The sequence below is a fragment of the Grammomys surdaster genome, unplaced genomic scaffold (assembly GCF_004785775.1).
Source record: "Grammomys surdaster isolate TR1022 unplaced genomic scaffold, NIH_TR_1.0 125692, whole genome shotgun sequence".
NCBI classification, from domain to species: Eukaryota; Metazoa; Chordata; class Mammalia; order Rodentia; family Muridae; genus Grammomys; species Grammomys surdaster.
The window spans coordinates 2,787,948-2,807,567 of NW_021620528.1; the positions used below are offsets into that span (position 1 = coordinate 2,787,948).

The following is a 19,620-nucleotide window of genomic DNA, read 5'->3' on the forward strand; positions in this document are numbered from 1 at the left end:
CTACTCTCTCTCTCCCCCCCTACTCTCTCTCTCCCCCCTACTCTCTCTCTTCTCGTGGCCCGGTCCATTCTGCTAGCCTTGTTCAATGTACTACTTTCTCTCCTTACTTTGGCCGGTTCTGGCTGTACTCCTCATATCTACAATAAAAACCTTCTCCTCAACCATGCCTTGGTGCTGTCATTTCCTCACGTTATTCAACCACCAGCAGTAAACCTAGATCCAGCAGACACAATTCCCTCCTGTGGTCTCCATAAGCACCATGCATCACATACACACACAGTATATATATGAAGGCAAAGCGCTCATATACATAATTTAAAAAAAAAAAAAGATAAATTTAAGGACAGCCATCCTGTGGTTCAGATGTAACTCAGTTGATAGAACACTTGCCTAGCCTGCAGGAAAGAACTGGGTTTGATCCCTAGGAGCAAATAGACTGGATGTGGTGATGTAAATCTAGAAGTCTGCACTAGAAAGCTGAAAGGTAGACGATCAGGAGTTCAAAGTCATCCTCAGCCATATCAGAACTTTTCTCAACAGAAAAAAAGAAAAGAAAGGAAAAGAAGAGAAAAGAAAAAGGAAGGAAGGAAGGAAGGAAGGAAGGAAGGAAGGAAGGAAGGAAGGAAGGAAGGAAGGGGATAGAAAAAAGAAAAACTCCCCTGTCCTAGAAGTGGTAGGGGTGGGGGACAACCAACACAGCCTTAGAGTAGAAAGCTAAAGCTAACAGTAATCAAATGTGGCATTTAATTCTTCCTCAGCTGGCCTGGGAAGAGGAAAAGCACATTTATACACAAGTTCACATCATAATAACCAGAGTTTCTGTGCTCACCTCAACAAAACCCGCAATGGTCAAAGATTCAAGCCACTTCTTATTTATTCTTTTCCCAATACACCCACCTTGCCCCTTCATGCAAGGTGTACTATCATCCCCACTAAAGCTCTCTTTAGGGGATAGGTCCCCAACTTTCAGCTCAAAAACCTAGTGTTTTTCCAGCTCTTTAAAGACACAACCGATTAGCATTTCAAAGGGACAAACAAGTAGCTGTGTGTTCACAGCCTCCTGCTGTGTTTTCCCAACCACTGAGGAGTCTAAGACCCCAGTCAGAATGACTATCCTTAAGGATTCTGAGGCACCATGCCATAAGAAAGATACTACTGTGCCTATGTTTTCTGCAGCACTATTCACAATAGCAAATTATGGAATCAGCTTACTTGTCTATCTACAGATGGATGGTTAATGAATATGTGGTGTACACATCATGGGGATTTATTCCACCCTAAAGAAACAAGTAATAACCTATAATAAAAATTAGGTTGCATACTAGTATTGGAATTCATAATTCAAGTGTTCTCACCTGTCTTAGCACCAAAAAGCAGTGAACTCGTTTTGTGTTTATGTACTTCCCTGTCATCTGTACCTTTTTCTGTATCCTTTCTCTAAATTAATCTTATAATCACCCACATGAATTCACTGGACTCAGAACACAGTGATTACTCAGTGTAACTCCCTCCACACATACACTTACCCAGTTTATTCAATCAGTTATTGGCAATGTATTTATCATTAAACTCTCTCTTACCTCAATTCTAGCCTTCAATGTAGCAGGAGGTATTAGAAAATGTGACAGCCGCATGACTGCGGGCTCTAAGTTCCCACACTAATGGCAGCACCAGCGGGCCAATGGCACTGGTGGCCCAGGACCCTCGAACCCTTGGGATGGCTGCTGCCTCCACTGGTCAGCTCCCTGGACTCCATGGTTCTAGGCATGGCCATTGAGCCAGTTCTGCCACTCCCATAGCGCTCGGCTTAACCCCAGACAATAACCATCATCCTCACAGTAGATATCACAATTCTCAATACCTGATAAAAATAAGACTCTTAACGCTTAAAGATTAGATTAAAATAGATTTATATATCAGCAAATACTCAATACACAAGATGCCCACACAATTAGAGTTGTTATCCCAATTATCTAACCTTGATAGGACTAACTACCTGAGATTGCTAGAGTCACGGGAGTAACATCTGCCGCCATCTCACTTCTCCTCCTGCTCCTCCCCTTCTCTCTCTCTCTCTCTCTCTCTCTCTCTCTCTCTCTCTCTCTCCCTCTGTCTCTGTTTCTCTGTCTCATTCCTCTTTCCTTCCCACTTCTAGCCCCGCCTCCCTCTTCCCTGTCCAATGACAGGGCTCTCACTGCAAATACCTTGGACAGGAAATTTCTGCCACACTTCATCACCTTTTGTTTGCATTATTACAGTTAGCTTGCATTCTTTCTTTTCTTTCTTTCATTTGTTTGTTTAAACCCTGAAACTCTCCCCACCCAGAATGACAGAAGAGTGCTAGGCTGCCTGTCTGCCTTGCTGTTGGGAGTGTTATAGCCACTCAGGGAGCCAGACCACAGTCCATAATAGGGGTCTTCAGGTGTTATTCTTGGTGGAACCAAGGGATAAATTCCAAAGATCTCTGGACCAGCCAGAACAAAAGGTTCCTCAGGGCTCTAGTCTAGCCCAAATGGTCAAAGTGTTACAGCTCTTCAAAGGGAAGCCCATGCAGGGCATGTAGCCAGCATCTCTCCTGATACCATACCAGTGCCAATGCCAGTGGCAGCAGTGGTGGCAGGTCACAGCCAAGAACCAAAGCTGGAGCTGCTAAGCAAGCAAACGGCAGGAAGTCAACAGTGAACAGCCCAGCCCAGGAGTCACAGCAGTGGCAGCAGGATCATGAGCCCCACCTGCTGGGTGAATCTAGGATCCAGCGACTAATGCTTCAAGAAAGAAAACTCTTCCCCAGAGTGTTACATCTCAATAATACAGCCTCTCTCGGACAATTCTTGGTGAAATAACTCATGTATTTTATTCCATGTGGTAAAAGCTTCCCATTGGCTCAGACTGAGATGTTAGGGATGCTCTATTTGCATGGGAAAAGACTTCAGGTGTTGTCCCTATGTGGCTATGTGACTACCTGTCATAGCCGTCTCATTGGGGTGTCATGGTTAAGTGTTCCAGAGCAAGTATAGCTTGGCAGGGAGCTAGCCCCACCATGCCTACTGTTCTCAATTCTGAGATTCCCCTGGGTTTGGGCCTGCTCAACCTTACCAGATCTTCTGTCTGATGTCACCGTTAACTTGCCCCACAGAAGAAAGCATATCTTCTTGGTAATGTGAGCTGTTTGATTCCCTGTTTCGAAATACCTAATATGACAATACAAGCCGCAAAAGTGAGAAAGGAAAACGGGGAATTTTTAAAAAGCCCTACATTCTATACAAAGAATAAGGTTTAATTACAGTACTGTAAATCCCTTCTCTGCTGTAATAAAAGCTGTAGGAAAGATTGAAGGAGCTAAGCAGAGATCCTGTTTGTGAGCTACGCAAATTGGGTGTCTGAAGATTAAACTGCCCATCCTCCATCTATGGTCCACACAGTTAATCTCTTCAGTAACATTTTCCCTAGAGTTTTCTTGCCATTTGCAGAGTGAAGAGATAAGAACTCTGATGTTGTCAAACTGTTTTATTACCCATATAACAGCAAAGCATTATGTCTGTCAAGATTTATCTGGTTAGGTGATCATAAATAACAGTAAACCACTGCTTAGGAGGTAATAAAGGTTCATACATGTTAATTATCCTCCTTAAAGTACCAGACCTCTAGGGCTTTATTCCTCTTCTTCTTCTCCATCTTCTCCTTCTTAGTACTTATTACCACCTAACAGTATGCTTGTGTGTTTTCTGTCTTCACCAGAAAGTGAGTGCCTAAAGGCAAGAGTATGTTTCCGTTACTAATCATCATTATTACAGTATTTGGTTCAAAATGAACACCCAGTAAATATTAGTTTCATGGTTAATACAGATAGTATGAGAACTATTAATTAGCCTTTTCTGTCAAACAGTACAAAAGTTTCATGACAAACGATTCAAATCTTTTTATCTTCTCGCCTTCTAAGACTTTTATGAAATTTTTTTTATCTCCTACTCACATTCCTTGTAATATCTTTAGGCAAATGTTTTAATGCCTCACCACTACAACACTGAGTAAAACTTTTTTTTTTTTTTTTTGGTTTTTCGAGACAGGGTTTCTCTGTGTAGCCCTGGCTGTCCTGGAACTCACTCTGTAGACCAGGCTAGCCTCCAACTCTCGAACTCAGAAATCCGCCTGCCTCTGCCTCCCAAGTGCTGGGATTAAAGGTGTGTGCCACCACTGCCCAGCAAAACTTTTGTTTATCCAAAAGTCCTGCAGTATTCTAGAATTTAAGTGAGTTACAAGGCCACCACCTTCCCATTTTTTCTCCATTTCTTTGCACAAATTCTTTTAAAACTAGCTACTCATAAAGATTGTGAGGTGGCTCTGAAATCAATGGGGAAAAGACAGAGTCATCTCTGGTGTTAGAGTAAAAACCAAGTGAACTTCCTGTTTCAATATGCTTGCTATCCTGGTTTAGGTTGCTGCACACTGTCTTAGTTAGGGTTTTCTGCTGTGAGCAGACACCATGACCAAACAACTCTTATAAGGACAACATTTAATTGGGATTGGCTTACAGGTTCAGAGGTTCAGTCCATTAACATCAAGGCAGGAGCATGACAGCATCCAAGTAGGCATGGTGCAGGAGGAGGGGAGAGTTCTATATCTTCATTTGAAGGTGCTAGCAGAATTCTGACTTCCAAGAACTAGGACTAGGGTATCAAAGCCCATGCCCACAGTGAAATACCTATTCTAACGAGGCTACACCTCTTAACAGTGCCACTCCCTGAACCAAACACTTATAAACCATTGTAAGACTCTTGGGGAGCCTTAGCTTACCACTTGGAACCACTTGGAGACGTAAATTGATGCAAAAAGCAAGAGGAATTTTAATGATCCAATGCATTGGGGCTGTCCTACACCGAAGGTGGAGTGGCGACCCCAGGCAGCCCATTTGGTCAGTCTTTATACAGTTTAAGGGATGGACTAGAGAAACAGTGACTAGGCACAATATGATTAGCAGAACAGTATGATTTGGGAAATGAGGTGGCAAGGACCTGTAAGTGGCAAGGGTTGGTCTGTCCTTCGGGAAAATGTCTACTGCTCTGGGCCTTCCCCACCCGCAGGTGGATTCCCTTCATGTGGTCTGAGGAATGTTAATCAGCCTCTCCCTTCTCCTCTGAATGTTAATCCAGCAAGTGTCCTCTGACTAAGGAATGTTAATTAGCCTCTCCCATGGGGGTGGGACAAGTTTTCCAAAGTTCCTCTTCACCATCACACATACTTTTTTTTAACAAAAATAAATTGCCATACTGATCTACTTTCACTTTGTGTAGTCCTTTGTGCGACACCAGAAGTATTCTTGGTTTGATTCTATCAATAGTTGTGGGGGGGCACTCTTTCATGAATACGAAGAAATAGCTCTTGGGCTAGATAGATGGCTCAAGCATTAAAGGCCAGGCTCCCAACCAGAGAGAGAGAGAGAGAGAGAGAGAGAGAGAGAGAGAGAGAGATCTCTTATTGTAATTAATTATTTGCCACTGAGGCATTTCAGTAGCTTTCACAAAAACCCTTCATAAGAAGAATGGCTTGTATGTATTCTGTTACTCAAGTGGTCAAGTGGAGCCTGAAGCTTGAAAACAAACAAAAATGTCATTGAAAGGTCAAAAGGCAAAAACAAAAACGAAAAATTAGGAAATAAACCCCTCTAGATCTCACCAACCATCAGTAGTAGACTCTAGGAACAGGTTGGCTCTGATTTTTTTTTTTTTAATGTCACATTTGGTAAGATTTCTTTTTAAATTGTTTTAAGATTTATTTTATGTACGAGTACACTGTTGCTGTCTTCAGACACACCAGAAGAGGACATCAGATCTCAATATAGATGGTTGTAAGCCATCATGTGGTTGCTGGGAATTGAACTCAAAATCTCTGGAAGAGCAGCCAGTGCTCTTAACCATTGAGCCATCCCTCTAGCCCCATTTATTTATTTATTTGCTTATTTATTTATTTTGGTAAGAATGTTTTTATGACAATCAGAAAAATGTGAGGCAGATTTCTGAGTTCGAGGCCAGCCTGGTCTACAGAGTGAGTTCCAGGACAGCCAGGGCTACACAGAGAAACCCTGTCTCGAAAAAAACAAAAACAAACAAAAACAAAAAAAAAAAAAGAAAAAAAATGCCGGGTGGTGGTGGCACACGCCTTTAATCCCAGCACTTGGGAGGCAGAGGCAGGCGGATTTCTGAGTTTGAGAGCTGGAGGCTAGCCTGGTCTACAGAGTGAGTTCCAGGACAGCCAGGACTACACAGAGAAACCCTGTCTTGAAAAACCTAAAAAAAAAAAAAAAAAAAAGAAAGAAAGAAAGAAAGAAAGAAAGAAAGAAAAGAAAAAATGTGGTATTCAATTCTGACACTATCCCCCACCCTCAGCCCCTCACTATGCTACTCTGACCACTGACCACTCTGAAACTCACTACTATGTAGACCACTGGCGTTATTTTCTTGCTAAACCCCCAAAACAAGAAACTCAGCCAATGATTGCTTACCTAGCCATCTTACTTCTAAAAGTTCCTAAAGTTCAGGCTTAGTTTTCAGTACATATTAAAAAAAAAAAAATGATCACAAGTCATAAAAACAAACTTTATTAAAATGCTCAAGTTAATTTCGGGTATTCATATATTTATACATTGTTCATGTAGCTTAGTAGCTAAAGCAAAGTACTGGAAATGCTTAGGTGGATTCTTTCATTCCATAAATACAAAAGGTTTGATCCTGGCCTTATAATTAATTCAAAGTAAATTAATACATGTAAAACTCACTAAACCAGTATCAAATCCCTTAACATTTGCATAATGAATTAAAAGGAGAGCGTGTCAAGTACGTATCACTTAGCTCAAGACACAGCCCCAGCAGTGATAAAAATTAAGCAATTAGTGAAAGTCTGACTAAATTATACCTCTAATTGGTAAATGTCGTGCCTGCGACTATACGATTAACCCAAACTAATTATTCTCGGCGTAAAACGTGTTCTATGAATGACTCTTGGTTTTTCAAGACAGGGTTTCTCTGTGTAGCCCTTGGCTGTCCTGGAACTCACTCTGTAGATCAGGCTGGCCTTGAACTCAGAAATCCGCTTACCTCTGCCTCCCAAGTGCTGGGATTAAAGGCGTGCGCCACCACCGCCCGGCGAATGACTCTTAAATAGAACTAAACTTTAACTTAAATGTGAAAATTCATTGTTAAGCCTAAATCCAATAACAAAAGTAATTCTAGACTGGCTTTGAGCTCACAGCGATCCACCTGCCTCCCAAGTGTTGGGATTTAAGGACTGCGCTGTCAAACAGTCCATCTCCCATTTTTCACACCTATTGGCTGCCAGTGCGCACAAACTCCGCAGCCCAAAGCTAAAACGCCAGAGTCGGCTTCGTTACCCAAACCCAGAATAGACGCTGACTGTGACGTTTTCAGACCACAAACTTCCATTGGTCCGGTCTCCAAGCCAAGGCCCGCCTTTGCCACTATGCCCGCCCTTCCGTTAGAAGCCTGCTCTTGATTGGCTGCTTGTACTATTTACCGTCTATCCGGATATTGCGTGACGCAGTGAGTCGCGCGGTTGCGGAGGAGCGGACAGAGGGAGGTCGTACGCGCTCAGTTTTGGTGGCCCGGAAGGGAGCCCCGTGGTAGAGGTGACCGGAGCTGAGGTACTGCCCCGCAAGGACTGAGAATCCCAGTCCTCGTGAGGAGCGTCGGCACAGCGGGATCTGGGCTGGCTGCTACGGGCGGGCGGGCGGGCGGGGTGGGAAGGCCGGGATCTCCCTGGGCAGGGAGATGCTAAGTCAGCCCCTCGGGAATCCGCGCGGCCGCCCTGTCTGACGGGGAGAGGGTACTGTGGGGCGGTGAGTGGACGCGGAGGCTGCGGGCTAGCGGTGAGAGGGAAGGACTGGGCTCACCCGAACACTCCAGCTCAAGGAAGCGGCAGGAAGGGTCGGCAGTAATTCGTACAGACTAAGCCCAAGGGACCCGTTTTAGAGGTCCAGAACCCGCACATAAAGGCAGGTAACCCTCTTGGTTGTTCCACGACATACGACCACTCGGACTAGGCTCTGTTCGGGTCAGTAAGCTGAAGCGACAGGTTGAGATGATGTAATAGCATAAAAGTACCAGAAGGGCTCGCTTTTTTTTTCCGCAAGGTCAGATGCCTAGAGTTGTGTTCACTTCGTAGTCCCGGAAGTTCTTTTTTTTTTTTTTTTTTTTTTGGTTTTTTCGAGACTGGGTTTCTCTGTATAGCCCGGGCTGTCCTGGAACTCACTCTGTAGACCAGGCTGACCTCGAACTCAGAAATCCACCTGCCTCTGCCTCCCAAGTGCTGGGATTAAAGGCGTGCGCCACCACCGCCCAGCGTCCCGGAAGTTCTTAACTTTGGAGGTGCTAGTTAAAACTTTGTTACATCCCTGGAATTTTAGGGTAAATCTTGGGAGATTACAAAGTCCTAAGGAACTGTAGTCAGAAAGCTGTTTTGAGCCAGTTTTCTTGTATTTATATATTTTTACAAATGGGGAGAAGGCGGAAATACAAGTCACCTAAAATTCATCACATCTGTGTCTTTCGAGACAGAGTTTCTCTGTGTAGTCCTGGCTGTCCTGGAACTCACTCTGTAGACCAGGCTAGCTTCGAACTCTCGAACTCAGAGATCCGCCTGCCTCTGCCTCCCAAGTGCTGGGATTAAAGGCGTGCGCCACCACCGCCCGGCCCATGTTCACTTCTTAATTAACTTAATTTTTTTTCCCTCTACCTTTCTAACTAGCATTTCAGATCTGCTTAGTAAACCGGTGTATCACCCACCATGTTGGCTGCAAGGCTTGTGTGTCTCCGGACACTGCCTTCCAGGGTTTTCCAGCCCACTTTTATCACCAAGGCCTCTCCACTTGTGAAGAATTCCATCACAAAGAACCAATGGCTCTTAACACCCAGCAGGGTAAAGAATGCTTTTCCAATATGGGTTTCCACCCCATCCAGGTTTTCTGTTTTACAATTTGGTGGTGGTGGTGGTGGTGGTGGTGGTTGAGGTGGTTGATAGAAGAGTTTCACTGGTTGGGAGTAGCTTACCCTTTATTTAGTTACTTACTGTAACATTGATTTACTAAAGCAAGGAGTAAAGTTTCCAGTGAGCTTTATCCTTGCCAATTTACATCTCCAGTCCCTCTTTACCATAAATGCTTTAAAAGGAGTCCTGCACCTTTCCCATAGCTAATATATCCGGTAATTTTTATGCCCATATTACATTAGTGTAAAAAGATCTTCTGTTTTGTTGTTGCTCTGGATGGTATGTCTTTTTGTCAATCTCAGGAATATGCTACCAAGACAAGAATTAGGACCTACCGTGGGAAAACTGGCCAAGAACTGAAAGAGGCAGCCTTGGAACCATCAATGGAAAAAATCTTTAAAAGTAGGTGGAGGTTCACTATTTAATATGAAGCCTGTGCATGTGTTTTGTCCACAAACAACTTCCTGAAAATACATTCAAACATGTATATAAGTATTTTTGCAAGAAAAGTCTTTTCTTTGTTTTGTTTTTTTGTTCTGTTTTTTTTTTTTGTTTTGTTTTGCTTTACGAGACAGGGTTTCTCTATGTAGCCCTGGCTGTCCTGGAACTCACTCTGTAGACCAGGCTGGTCTCGAACTCAGAAATCCACTTATCTTTGCTTCACAAATGCTGGGGTTAAAGGCATGCGCCAAACAGTCATACTTCTATTTTCAGGGATCTGATAATCCAAAAAAGATTGGTGCTTTGCATTGGGTTTCATGGTTTCTGATTATATTAAGATTTACCAATTTTAGAAAAACCAAATTTATTTTCATCCTATTATCTAAAATGATAGAGCCTATTCAGAAAGTTTATTTCAAGTTATTTAGAATCTTAATTCAAGCACATGTTTGTGAATGTCAATTTCTATTTATTCATGTGTATGTCTGTGTGACTATCTGCCAGGTGTGTCCCAATGCCCACAGAGGCCAGAAGATACCTGATCACTTGGGACTTGAGTTATACATAGGTGATTGCATGCCACTTGAAGTGGATGCTGGGTACTGAACTCAGGGTCCTCTGAAAGAGTAGCAAAGGGCTGTTAACCACAGAGCCATATCTGCAGCCCCTTGAAAAGGCATTATCGTAAATGAAGTCATTTTGATTCATAGTTTGGATTTAAACTTTGAAGATTCTAAAACCAGACTACCAGATTGCTAATCTTGCCTAAACTATTTAGTTTTGGAAGTGTCACTGAATTATATAGTTGAGGAGACTCCTAGTAAGTATCATGCAAGGCATTTCTTTTTGATTATAGAGGCTTGACCACAGAGAAGAAATAAGGATTTTCCAGTAATATTCTTAATGAACAAATTTAAGTTGAAGAGAATAAAGATCTGTTCTTTATGAGCACCGGCCTCAGTAGAGATGATAAATTTTCAATATTTTAAAGCAAGAGTAGAATGTCTGTCCCTTTGTTGGTTACATAAACATTAATAATAGCATTTTTCTTTGTTGGTTCTCTAGAGTCACATAAAGCTTCGGTTACTACCTTAGGCACAATATGGAATGATTGATGCCATTTCTCTCTTATTTTTCCTTTTCTTTACTGTTTGAGTATTTATTCTTCTGAGTCCTGTTCTTGCTGTGTAAATCCAGCTGCCAGGCAGAAACTCATGATCTTTTGCTCAGTCTCCCAAGTGCTTTAACAATTGTGTGGACCTCTTTATCAAACTGTTCTATTCTTTGTCGTGATTGTTGTACATTTGTTTCAGGAGTGTCCTGGTCTCCTAAGGTTGAGAACTATCTGTATCCCCAATGTGACTACCATGAAGAAATAGTTATAATTTGATCCCCTCCTGAATATTTTGACTCATTACCCCAGCACTTTAATGTAGTTGAAATGTGCTGACTCTAGCCTGTGTCTGTTGCTGTGCTTGCAGTCGATCAGATGGGAAGGTGGTTTGTTGCTGGAGGAGCAGCTGTTGGTCTTGGAGCGCTGTGCTACTATGGCTTGGGAATGTCTAATGAGATTGGAGCTATCGAAAAGGCTGTGTAAGTAAAGTGTTCCCAAACAACCAAACCCTTCCTTCAAACAAAGGCTCCTGGTTTCTTCGTGTTTAGTCTCTAGTCACTTTTGGAATGCCTTATCTGGTTTTTATTTGTGAATATGCACGAATGTGTAGGGTCTTTTTTGTTCATTATTCATAGATTTATTCAAACCTAAATAAGAATCTTTTAGCAAGGTTACATATTCAGACAAAAAGAAAATGTTTTGGTTTTTTTATATGTATATTGGTTTTTATGTGTTTTTTAAAAGATTTATTTAGAGTACTCTATCTGTATATACACCTGTATGCCAGCAGAGGGCATCAGATCCCATTACAGATGATTATGAGTCACTGGATGGTTGCTGGGAATTGAACTCAGGACATCTGGAAGAGCAGCCAGTGCTTTTAACCGCAGAGCCATCTCTCCAGCCCCGAATTTTTCTGTGTTTTAATATGTAATTTATGGTTCATGTCATTTCATCTTCAACAGCTCTAAGATGTGCATACTTATTTCCATCAGAGCCAAGCATGGTAGTTCTTCTTCCCTTTACTCCTGGCACTTGGGAGGCAGAGTCCAGGCAGACTACATAGAGAAACCCTTATCATTATCATCATGATTAATTACTATTTCCATCATAAATAAGGTTGAAACCATTAAAGTGATTTTTTTCCAGAGTCATTTGTATCTAATGAATGCTTTAATGAGAATTTACACCCGTACTTCTGTGAGCTAACTTTGTCACATTTCTTACAGAATCTGGCCTCAGTATGTAAAGGATAGAATTCATTCTACTTACATGTACTTAGCAGGAAGTATTGGTTTAACAGCTTTGTCTGCCTTGGCCGTAGCCAGAACACCTGCTCTCATGAACTTCATGATGACAGGCTCTTGGCTGGTAAGTTAACTACTTGCTATTTTTGTGGAGAAGGTAATGCTGGATGTTTGGTGGCTTTTGTTGCTTTTTTGTGTGAAGATCAAAAGATTTCTTAAGTAGAGTCATTAATATATTTCAACAGCACTATATTAATTTCTTGTAACAGTGCAGAAAGCTTAGTCTTTGGGGACAGGAATTTCACACTCATCTGCAAGGTGAATTTACATTTACTTTATTTTTCAGCAAGTGGGTACAGAGTAGAAGTTGTTTTCTATCTGCTGTTAAATAGGAAGAATGCCCCTAAATTCAGTTTCCAACTCTGGTCTTTGTTTGTTTGGTTTGGTTTTTCGAGACAGGGTTTCTCTGTGTAGCCCTGGCTGTCTTGGAACTCACTCTGTAGATCAGGCTGGCCTTGAACTCAGAAATCCACCTGCCTATGCCTCCTAAGTACTGGGATTAAAGGCATGCGCCACCACTGCCCGGCCAGTTTCCAACTCTTAATCCTATTCAGACACATACTTGAAAATGATGCAGTGTTCTTCCATTTAATGGCCTCTCCACAATATATTTAGCAATATATTTTCTTCCCCGTATCAAGAACTGAGCCATGGATCTCAGCACATTTTAGGCCAGCTCTTTACCACTAGCTAGCACTGTATGGTTTCAGATATGGGTTCTGCTGCTCTGTGGTGGAGATCCAGAGTGCGCTGTACAATATGTGCAGTAAGAAGTAGGAAAGTGAAAGTGAAGTAGAAAGACTCTGTCTCAGAGCATCAGGGGAGTTCCGTGAAGGAGACTTAGTTCTTCAGGGTTGATTCTGGCTAACATGTTTGATTTCAGAAGATGACAAGGTCAAGCAGCTGATCAAAAGAGAAGAGCTAGGAAGACTTAATGGGAAAAGTGCTTTACAGTGCATTCGAGTGAAGTTTCAAGTGTTGTGAAGTCTAAAGGGTGAGAGGACATGGTTAGAAAGGGTATCTTTCATTTCCAAGGTGAGGTGAAGTACAGAAACAGAGACCACTGTAGAGACTAGAGTAGCTAGAGAAAATGTGCTTCTGTTTTTGAGTGTTAAGAACTATTGTGGGAGAGAAACAAAGCAAGTGCACCAGCTGTGCCACACCTCTGAGTGTCAAAATGACTGATTAGAACGCAGTGATGGTGTGTGGTACAGTGACTGAGACTGAGCAAGGAAAGAGATGGAAAGTAAACACACCTGTTTTCTATAGTGGGGAATCCACATTTCCTGTGCCTTGAACTCCAAGGCAAGAACCATTATGGTACTATAAGCATTTCATAGTCTAAGGACTATGCTCCTCAGTCCTGACTCTGCTAGCCTAGGGATTCATGAAGACAACGAATAAGTGGAGGTGAGTTCTCACGGAAAGCCAGTTCAAATCAAAGTGAATAATTTAAAATGATGTGTGACATGTAAATCAGTAGTCTGAAATATTAGCATGCATATAAAAATACAATACCAGAGACTATAAGAAAGCTCTGTGGTGAGACCATAGCCTCTGCAGCAAAATGCCACTCTGCTACTAAGAATAGTTAAGAAAATACGTGAGAAAGCTAGGTAGACCATACAGGAAGGAAGGGTGGAGCCCGTTGAAGCTGATAGACAGAAAAGCACAGTTTCTCTTGAATTAAAAAAAAGAAAGGAAACATGATGGAGGAGAAAGTTTGTTGTAGATATGCAGGATAACATGGTCAGAGGCAAGAACATCTGGGAGATGTCTATATGTCAAGGTCATGACCTTGAGCCATATGAGGAAAAGGAGAACAGAGTAGGGAACCAGCTATAAAGAGATGGTTCATAACTAAAATGCCTGGATTACACATAGGGAAGAGCAGACCAGCCTCTGGCTGGAGGGTTCAGGTTAAGGGACAGAGGTATATCAGCCAGGACGGCTCAGTAACAGGTGGGGACTGAGGGGTGCAAAGAGAACCTAGTGGTCTGGTCCACTTTGATGTGTTAAATAGGCACCTCAGCCATTTGTTCCAGGTTTGAGACCTAACATTTTTCAAATGCCTACTAGAAAAGCTTCTGAGATAAGTAATTCAGTCAGGTAGTGGGAAGGTATATGAATGTGTCTGTGTGTATTTATGTATTTATGATATGTACATATGTGCTAATGGCTCACAGCTTTATGGAACTGGTTTTCTCCACCCCGCTTGTGGATTCTGAGAATAAACACAGGACCTCAGGTTTGCATTTGGAGCTCAGTCAGAAATTTATCTGCTGACCCATCTCACTGCTCTGCAAAGATGTTTTTTGTTTGTTGTAGTTTATTTTTCTTTTGTCTCTTGCTTATTTGGTTGGTTGGTTTTTAAGATAATGTCTTCCTATCAACCTTGACTGTCATAGAACTCAGTTTATAGCAAGGGTGGCATTGGTTTTCTTGAGACAAGTTCCTAGGCGTCCATGCCTAGGCCTACTAGAACATAGTATGTGGACCAGGCCGACCTTGAATTCAGAGATCCATCTGCCTGTGCCTCCCAAGTGCTAGAATTAAAAGTGTGCCCCACCATGAATTTTTAAAAGCACAGTGGATACAGTTAAGAGGGTGTGAGATTTTGGAGTGTTTATTCAATTCTACCTATTCAGTATCACTAAGATGTAGAATGTGGAAAGGTAAAAAGCAAAATACTAAGATCTTGAAGGAAAAATATACAGTTGAGATAAACAAACTAGGAATTTGCATAAACAACTAGGAATTTCCATGAGCAAAGGGTGTAGGAAGCAGTTTTTAGTCATTGTTTCTCCATTACAAAACAGTGAGGTAGAATCCAGTATGTTTTTCAGCATCGGTTTGTTTTGGTTTTTGTCCTTCACAAAACCCAACTATTTTATTTTCCTGTCAGGTTGGAAATGATGTCTAGCAGTAGAGGGCACTCTTGCTAATGTAGTCAGTGCTGAAAGGAACTAGAAACAGAAACCCAAGTGTGCTGGATAAAGGCACAGGATTCAGTTTAGTATTCTTCAAAGTGATTAGCTGTACTTGAATGTGTGGGTCTCTCCTTTAAGGATCTCTCTCTTAATGTGTGTCTTCCAGACAATTGGTGCAACCTTTGCTGCCATGATCGGAGCTGGAATGCTAGTACAGGGAATATCATATGAGCAGAGCTCAGGCCCCAAGCATCTGGCTTGGATGCTGCATTCTGGTATGTTCTGTTACATTCTTGTTAAACTGTCTTGTATATTGTTCACTTTTTGATTGTTATTTGTTTGGCTTATTTTCTTTTTTCAGTTTTTGAGGCAGGGTCTTGATAGGTGTGCCAGACTGGCCTACATCTTCCTACCTTCCTGCGTCAGTCTCTTGATACATCTGACTTTTTAATAGTGCCCTTTTTGAGTGGCTCTTTAGTTTTAAATGACTTAGTAAACCTCATTTTTTGAAAACACAATTTCATACAGTCATTATTGTTGGATTATTGCCAGGCCTTTGCTTTAAAGGTATTGAAGATAGCTCTGAGGTTATGCTGTGCACAAATGTTTATGCAGTAGTAATTTAAAACGAGCCAGGTCTGGAGGTACTTTCTTGTAATCATAGCTACTCACAAGGCTGAGTCAGGGAAATTTAAGACAACCTAGGTAACACTGGACCCTCTCTCAAAAGACAGGTGCAGGTATGTAGCTCTGTAGTATTAGGCTTGCTGCACTCCTTACCTGATTGTGTACTCCTTACCTGATTCCCGGCATCATGAAAACTAACGGAACAACTTTACATTATTCCTTTATTGAAATAATTTTGTAACATGGGATCTTCCAGTTGGGGAAGTATTGTTGATGTTTGGTAATTGGAAATAATATGCCACTGTAATACTTTGCTGCTTTGTTTTTTTTCAAGACAGGGTCTCACTATGTAGCTCTGGCTATCCTGGAACTCACTGTGTAGACCAGACTGGCTTCCATCTCAAAGAGATCTGCCTGCCTCTGCCTTCCTAGTGCTGAGATTAAAGACAGGTGCCACTATGCAAATCCCCCCCCCTAATTCTTAAGGAAGATTTTTATAAATTCTGACAACTGAACTTCATAAAGGCTGAAGTGAGCTGTACTCCTTATTAGGTGAGGCAAATTCAGGGTCTGCCTGTCTGTATTTCAGTTCCACCACAAACTGAAATCTAGAAGTAGTCTAAGATCAAAATAGTGGCCTATATAGACTTTTACAAAGTTACTAAAAATGTAACCTACTGTTTGTGTTTGAATTGTGACCCAGTATTGATGTGGTAGAGAATTTGTATAGCCATGTATATTAATTGTATAATTTAGATGGTAATGTAGAACCACCTAAATGTCAAATTTGTTGTGTTTATGTTGCTTAGCATAAGGATCACCTTCATAGTGACATTTTCTCATTGACGGTCATTGAGTAGATATTTAATAAGACCTTACTGTCTCCCCAGGTGTGATGGGTGCAGTCGTGGCTCCTCTGACGATCTTAGGAGGGCCTCTTCTCCTGAGAGCTGCATGGTACACCGCCGGTATTGTGGGAGGCCTCTCTACTGTGGCCATGTGTGCACCTAGTGAGAAGTTTCTGAACATGGGAGCACCCCTGGGAGTGGGCCTCGGTCTTGTCTTTGTGTCTTCACTGGGTAAGCTGCTATGCTTTAAAGGGTTCAAGTACTCTGAAGCATTAAGATTTAGTTTTTAAAGCTATTGATAAGATAATTTGATTGGGTTTGATTATTTTAATACATTATAAAATCTTGGCTTATATTTAACTATTCTTGTTATTAAATTACTTGGAAACAATTAAGCTGACTTGGAAATTGCTCTAATATTGGCTAGTAACCCATTGGAGAAATGACTATCCATAAGATTGTATAAGTACCTACTCAAATGTCAAGAAATACAGAGGTAGCCTTAAGTAATGGAAACTATAGTAAACTTAAATAATGGAAATCCAGTTGTAGGAGATCCCTTTTTTATTTAAAAAAAAAAAACCTATTCTTGTTTGTTTGTTTGTTTGTTTGTTTGTTTTAGGGTCTATGTTTCTTCCCCCTACCTCCGTGGCCGGTGCCACTCTGTACTCAGTGGCAATGTATGGTGGATTAGTTCTTTTCAGCATGTTCCTTCTGTATGATACTCAGAAAGTAATCAAGCGTGCAGAACTAACACCCATGTATGGAGCTCAGAAGTATGATCCCATCAATTCGTAAGTAATCCTTACTGTGTTCCGTGATGTTTTGTTCTATGTGTATTAGTTTCACAGGGTACCACTATAGCACAGTAGCATAATGGCTTAGAATTTTTTCTCTTCAGTTCCTGAGGCTAGAGTATTAAATCGTGGTGTCAGACAGGGTGGGGAACTTTGAAGATTCTGATAGAGTATCCATCCTCTGTCTCTCAGCTGCTTATCACTGCTGGTGATCCTTGGCTAGCAGACAGCCACCTGCCATCTTCACCTGCCATCATTCTTCGTGTTGTATGTCTGTCTTTTTTTTTTTTTTTAATAAAGCCACCAGACATACCCTATTCTAGTATGACTTCATTCCAAATTATATTGTAATTATATCTTTGAAGAGCATACTTCCAAATAAGCAAATTGGACTAGTACCAGGCATTCCAACAGGTCAAATATTGCTGCTTCTGTTAGAGTGTATAGTAGAAAACTGATTATATTACAACTGAGTAGAGCATGTAGGTATCAGTTACATGTCCTGCCTGTTGGAATATACATAATTAACTGGAATGTGTAAGGAAGGGAAACAGCCCTGAAGACACTTCCCCTTGTGCTTACTTTAGACGCATTCAACACATGCTGACTTCCAATAGTATAAAATAGTGTTCTTTCTTTTTTCTTGGATTCTGCCTAGAGTTTCAAAGTGTCTCTCACATTTTTAGTAATGTTTTTCTTTACCTAAAAATAAAATAATGTAATAGCTTTTTAAAATGTTGCTATAACACTTGTAGTTTTGTAGCAGCTTTCTTAAAGGAGATGAAGTGGGTATAATTATTAGCAGATTGTGTCTTGCAAGTTTTTTAAAGGTGTGTTTCTTTGATCTGTTTTGGTTATTCCATTGTCTGACACCCAGGTTTGATACTCATAGCAGGATGTCAGAGAAAAGATAGTCCTTTAAAAATTGTGTCCATTGCCAGGTGGTGGTGGCGCACGCCTTTAATCCCAGCACTTGGGAGGCAGAGGCAGGCGGATTTCCGAGTTGGAGGCCAGCCTGGTCTACCGAGTGAGTTCCAGGACAGCCAGGGCTACACAGAGAAACCCTGTCTCGATAAAAACAAAAAAACAAAAAAAAAATTGTGTCCTTATCTAAAAGATGATTGGTTCTACAAGAAGGAAAACTGAAGGTTATCTAGTTTAGGACTTTTAACTAACATACATTGCATTTTTAATTTCCATTTAATAACACCAGGAATAATGAATGTTTTTCCCTTTTTTGTACTAAGAACTATATTGTCGTTATTATTAGAATCACATCTCTATAACATTTTTTTCTAGGATGTTGAGAATCTACATGGATACATTGAACATATTTATGCGAGTTGCAACTATGCTAGCAACTGGAGGCAACAGAAAGAAATGAAGTGACTACTTGTCTCTTCTCGCTGATGTCCTGCTTGTGTAATAGGAGTAGTCATTACAGTTTGCACCATCAGAATTCCTTGAGATTTAGAAGATAACCTGTCACTATGTTTAAAATGTTCAGTAATGTGACCCTTCAGGCCAGCCTTTTCTTATAGAGAATAAATGCAATAGATGTCTTCCAAATTAAGCACATACATTTTCATCTGTCATGCTTTCATACTTTAAAAATGCTTTGATAAATGTGTGAACAAAGATTTGTTAGAAGATTTCAAGTGTTGTTTCATTTATTGGAGAAGTAAATTTTAGGAAATTTGTGTGTCTTCATGTTGTGGGAGGCTGCACATAATATTGAAATGATGTCATGAGTGATAAGTTTTTGTATAGAGGTCAGAGATAAAAATCACCTACAGTCATTTGAATGCTTAGGACAGCACTGATTCGTGAGCCAACAAAAGGCATCAGAGATGTGGAATAAGGGGCCACCATACTTGGTGTTCCTTCTGTGCTGTTAATGATCTTGGGGTTGACTACTCTTTGTCAGGAAGGTCCAGAGTGTTAACCATATAGAGAATCCTTGCTGGAATTATATGTATTTACTGTGAAGTCTTTTAGAACAAGCTGGTTGGTGGTGGTGCATGTGTCTTTAATCCCATCATTGGGAGGCAGAGGCAAGGAGATCTGGAAATTCAAGGTAAGCCTGGTATACAAAGTGAGTTCCAGGCCAGCCAAGGGACTGTCTCTAAAACAAACATCAACAACAAAAAACTTACCAGCTATGCTCAGTTTAATGTACTCCAAAGTCCAAGATTCATTGGCTTTCAAATATATGGTATATTTGTGGTTGGACAGGGTTTTTGTTTGTTTGTTTGTTTGTGTTTTGGTTTTTTGGATATTTTCTCAGTGTCTAATTGAAAGCATGCTTTTTTCATCACAGCTTTGACAGCTGTCAGAAAAGCCTCTGTGGCTTATGCTGAGATTAGGATTGGTTTTTCTTAAGATTTTGTTACAGATCACTTGTTTGCAGCGAGGGACTCTTCATTGAGATCTGTACGTGTATTTACAGAATGACTATTTTTAAGAAGTATTTATTACAGTAATCCATAAATAACTTTTAATCACTTTAAAGTGCACTGAATGCTTACTTCTGAAATAAAAGTTCCAGCCAAATGGTTA

The 19,620-nt window shown here is 41.1% G+C and overlaps 1 protein-coding gene across 1 annotated transcript; it reads left to right on the top strand.

Annotated features, from left to right (window-relative positions):
- The first annotated feature begins 7,544 nt into the window (after positions 1–7,544).
- On the top strand, positions 7,545–19,620 carry Ghitm (growth hormone inducible transmembrane protein). The gene is made up of 9 exons (XM_028788026.1): positions 7,545–7,654; positions 8,758–8,928; positions 9,300–9,399; positions 10,920–11,031; positions 11,782–11,923; positions 14,956–15,064; positions 16,307–16,495; positions 16,887–17,058; positions 18,361–19,620. The coding sequence occupies exons 2-9, from the start codon at positions 8,797–8,799 to the stop codon at positions 18,443–18,445; spliced, it is 1,041 nt and encodes a 346-aa protein (XP_028643859.1). The 5' UTR covers positions 7,545–7,654; positions 8,758–8,796; the 3' UTR covers positions 18,446–19,620.

Excerpts from the sequence above, each read along its gene's own strand:
- Ghitm (XM_028788026.1), top strand. The coding sequence starts at position 8,797 with ATGTTGGCTGCAAGGCTTGTGTGTCTCCGGACACTGCCTTCCAGGGTT. Across the intron at positions 8,929-9,299 it reads GGCTCTTAACACCCAGCAGG|GAATATGCTACCAAGACAAG; the intron begins GTAAAGAATGCT and ends TGTCAATCTCAG. Across the intron at positions 17,059-18,360 it reads AAGTATGATCCCATCAATTC|GATGTTGAGAATCTACATGG; the intron begins GTAAGTAATCCT and ends ATTTTTTTCTAG.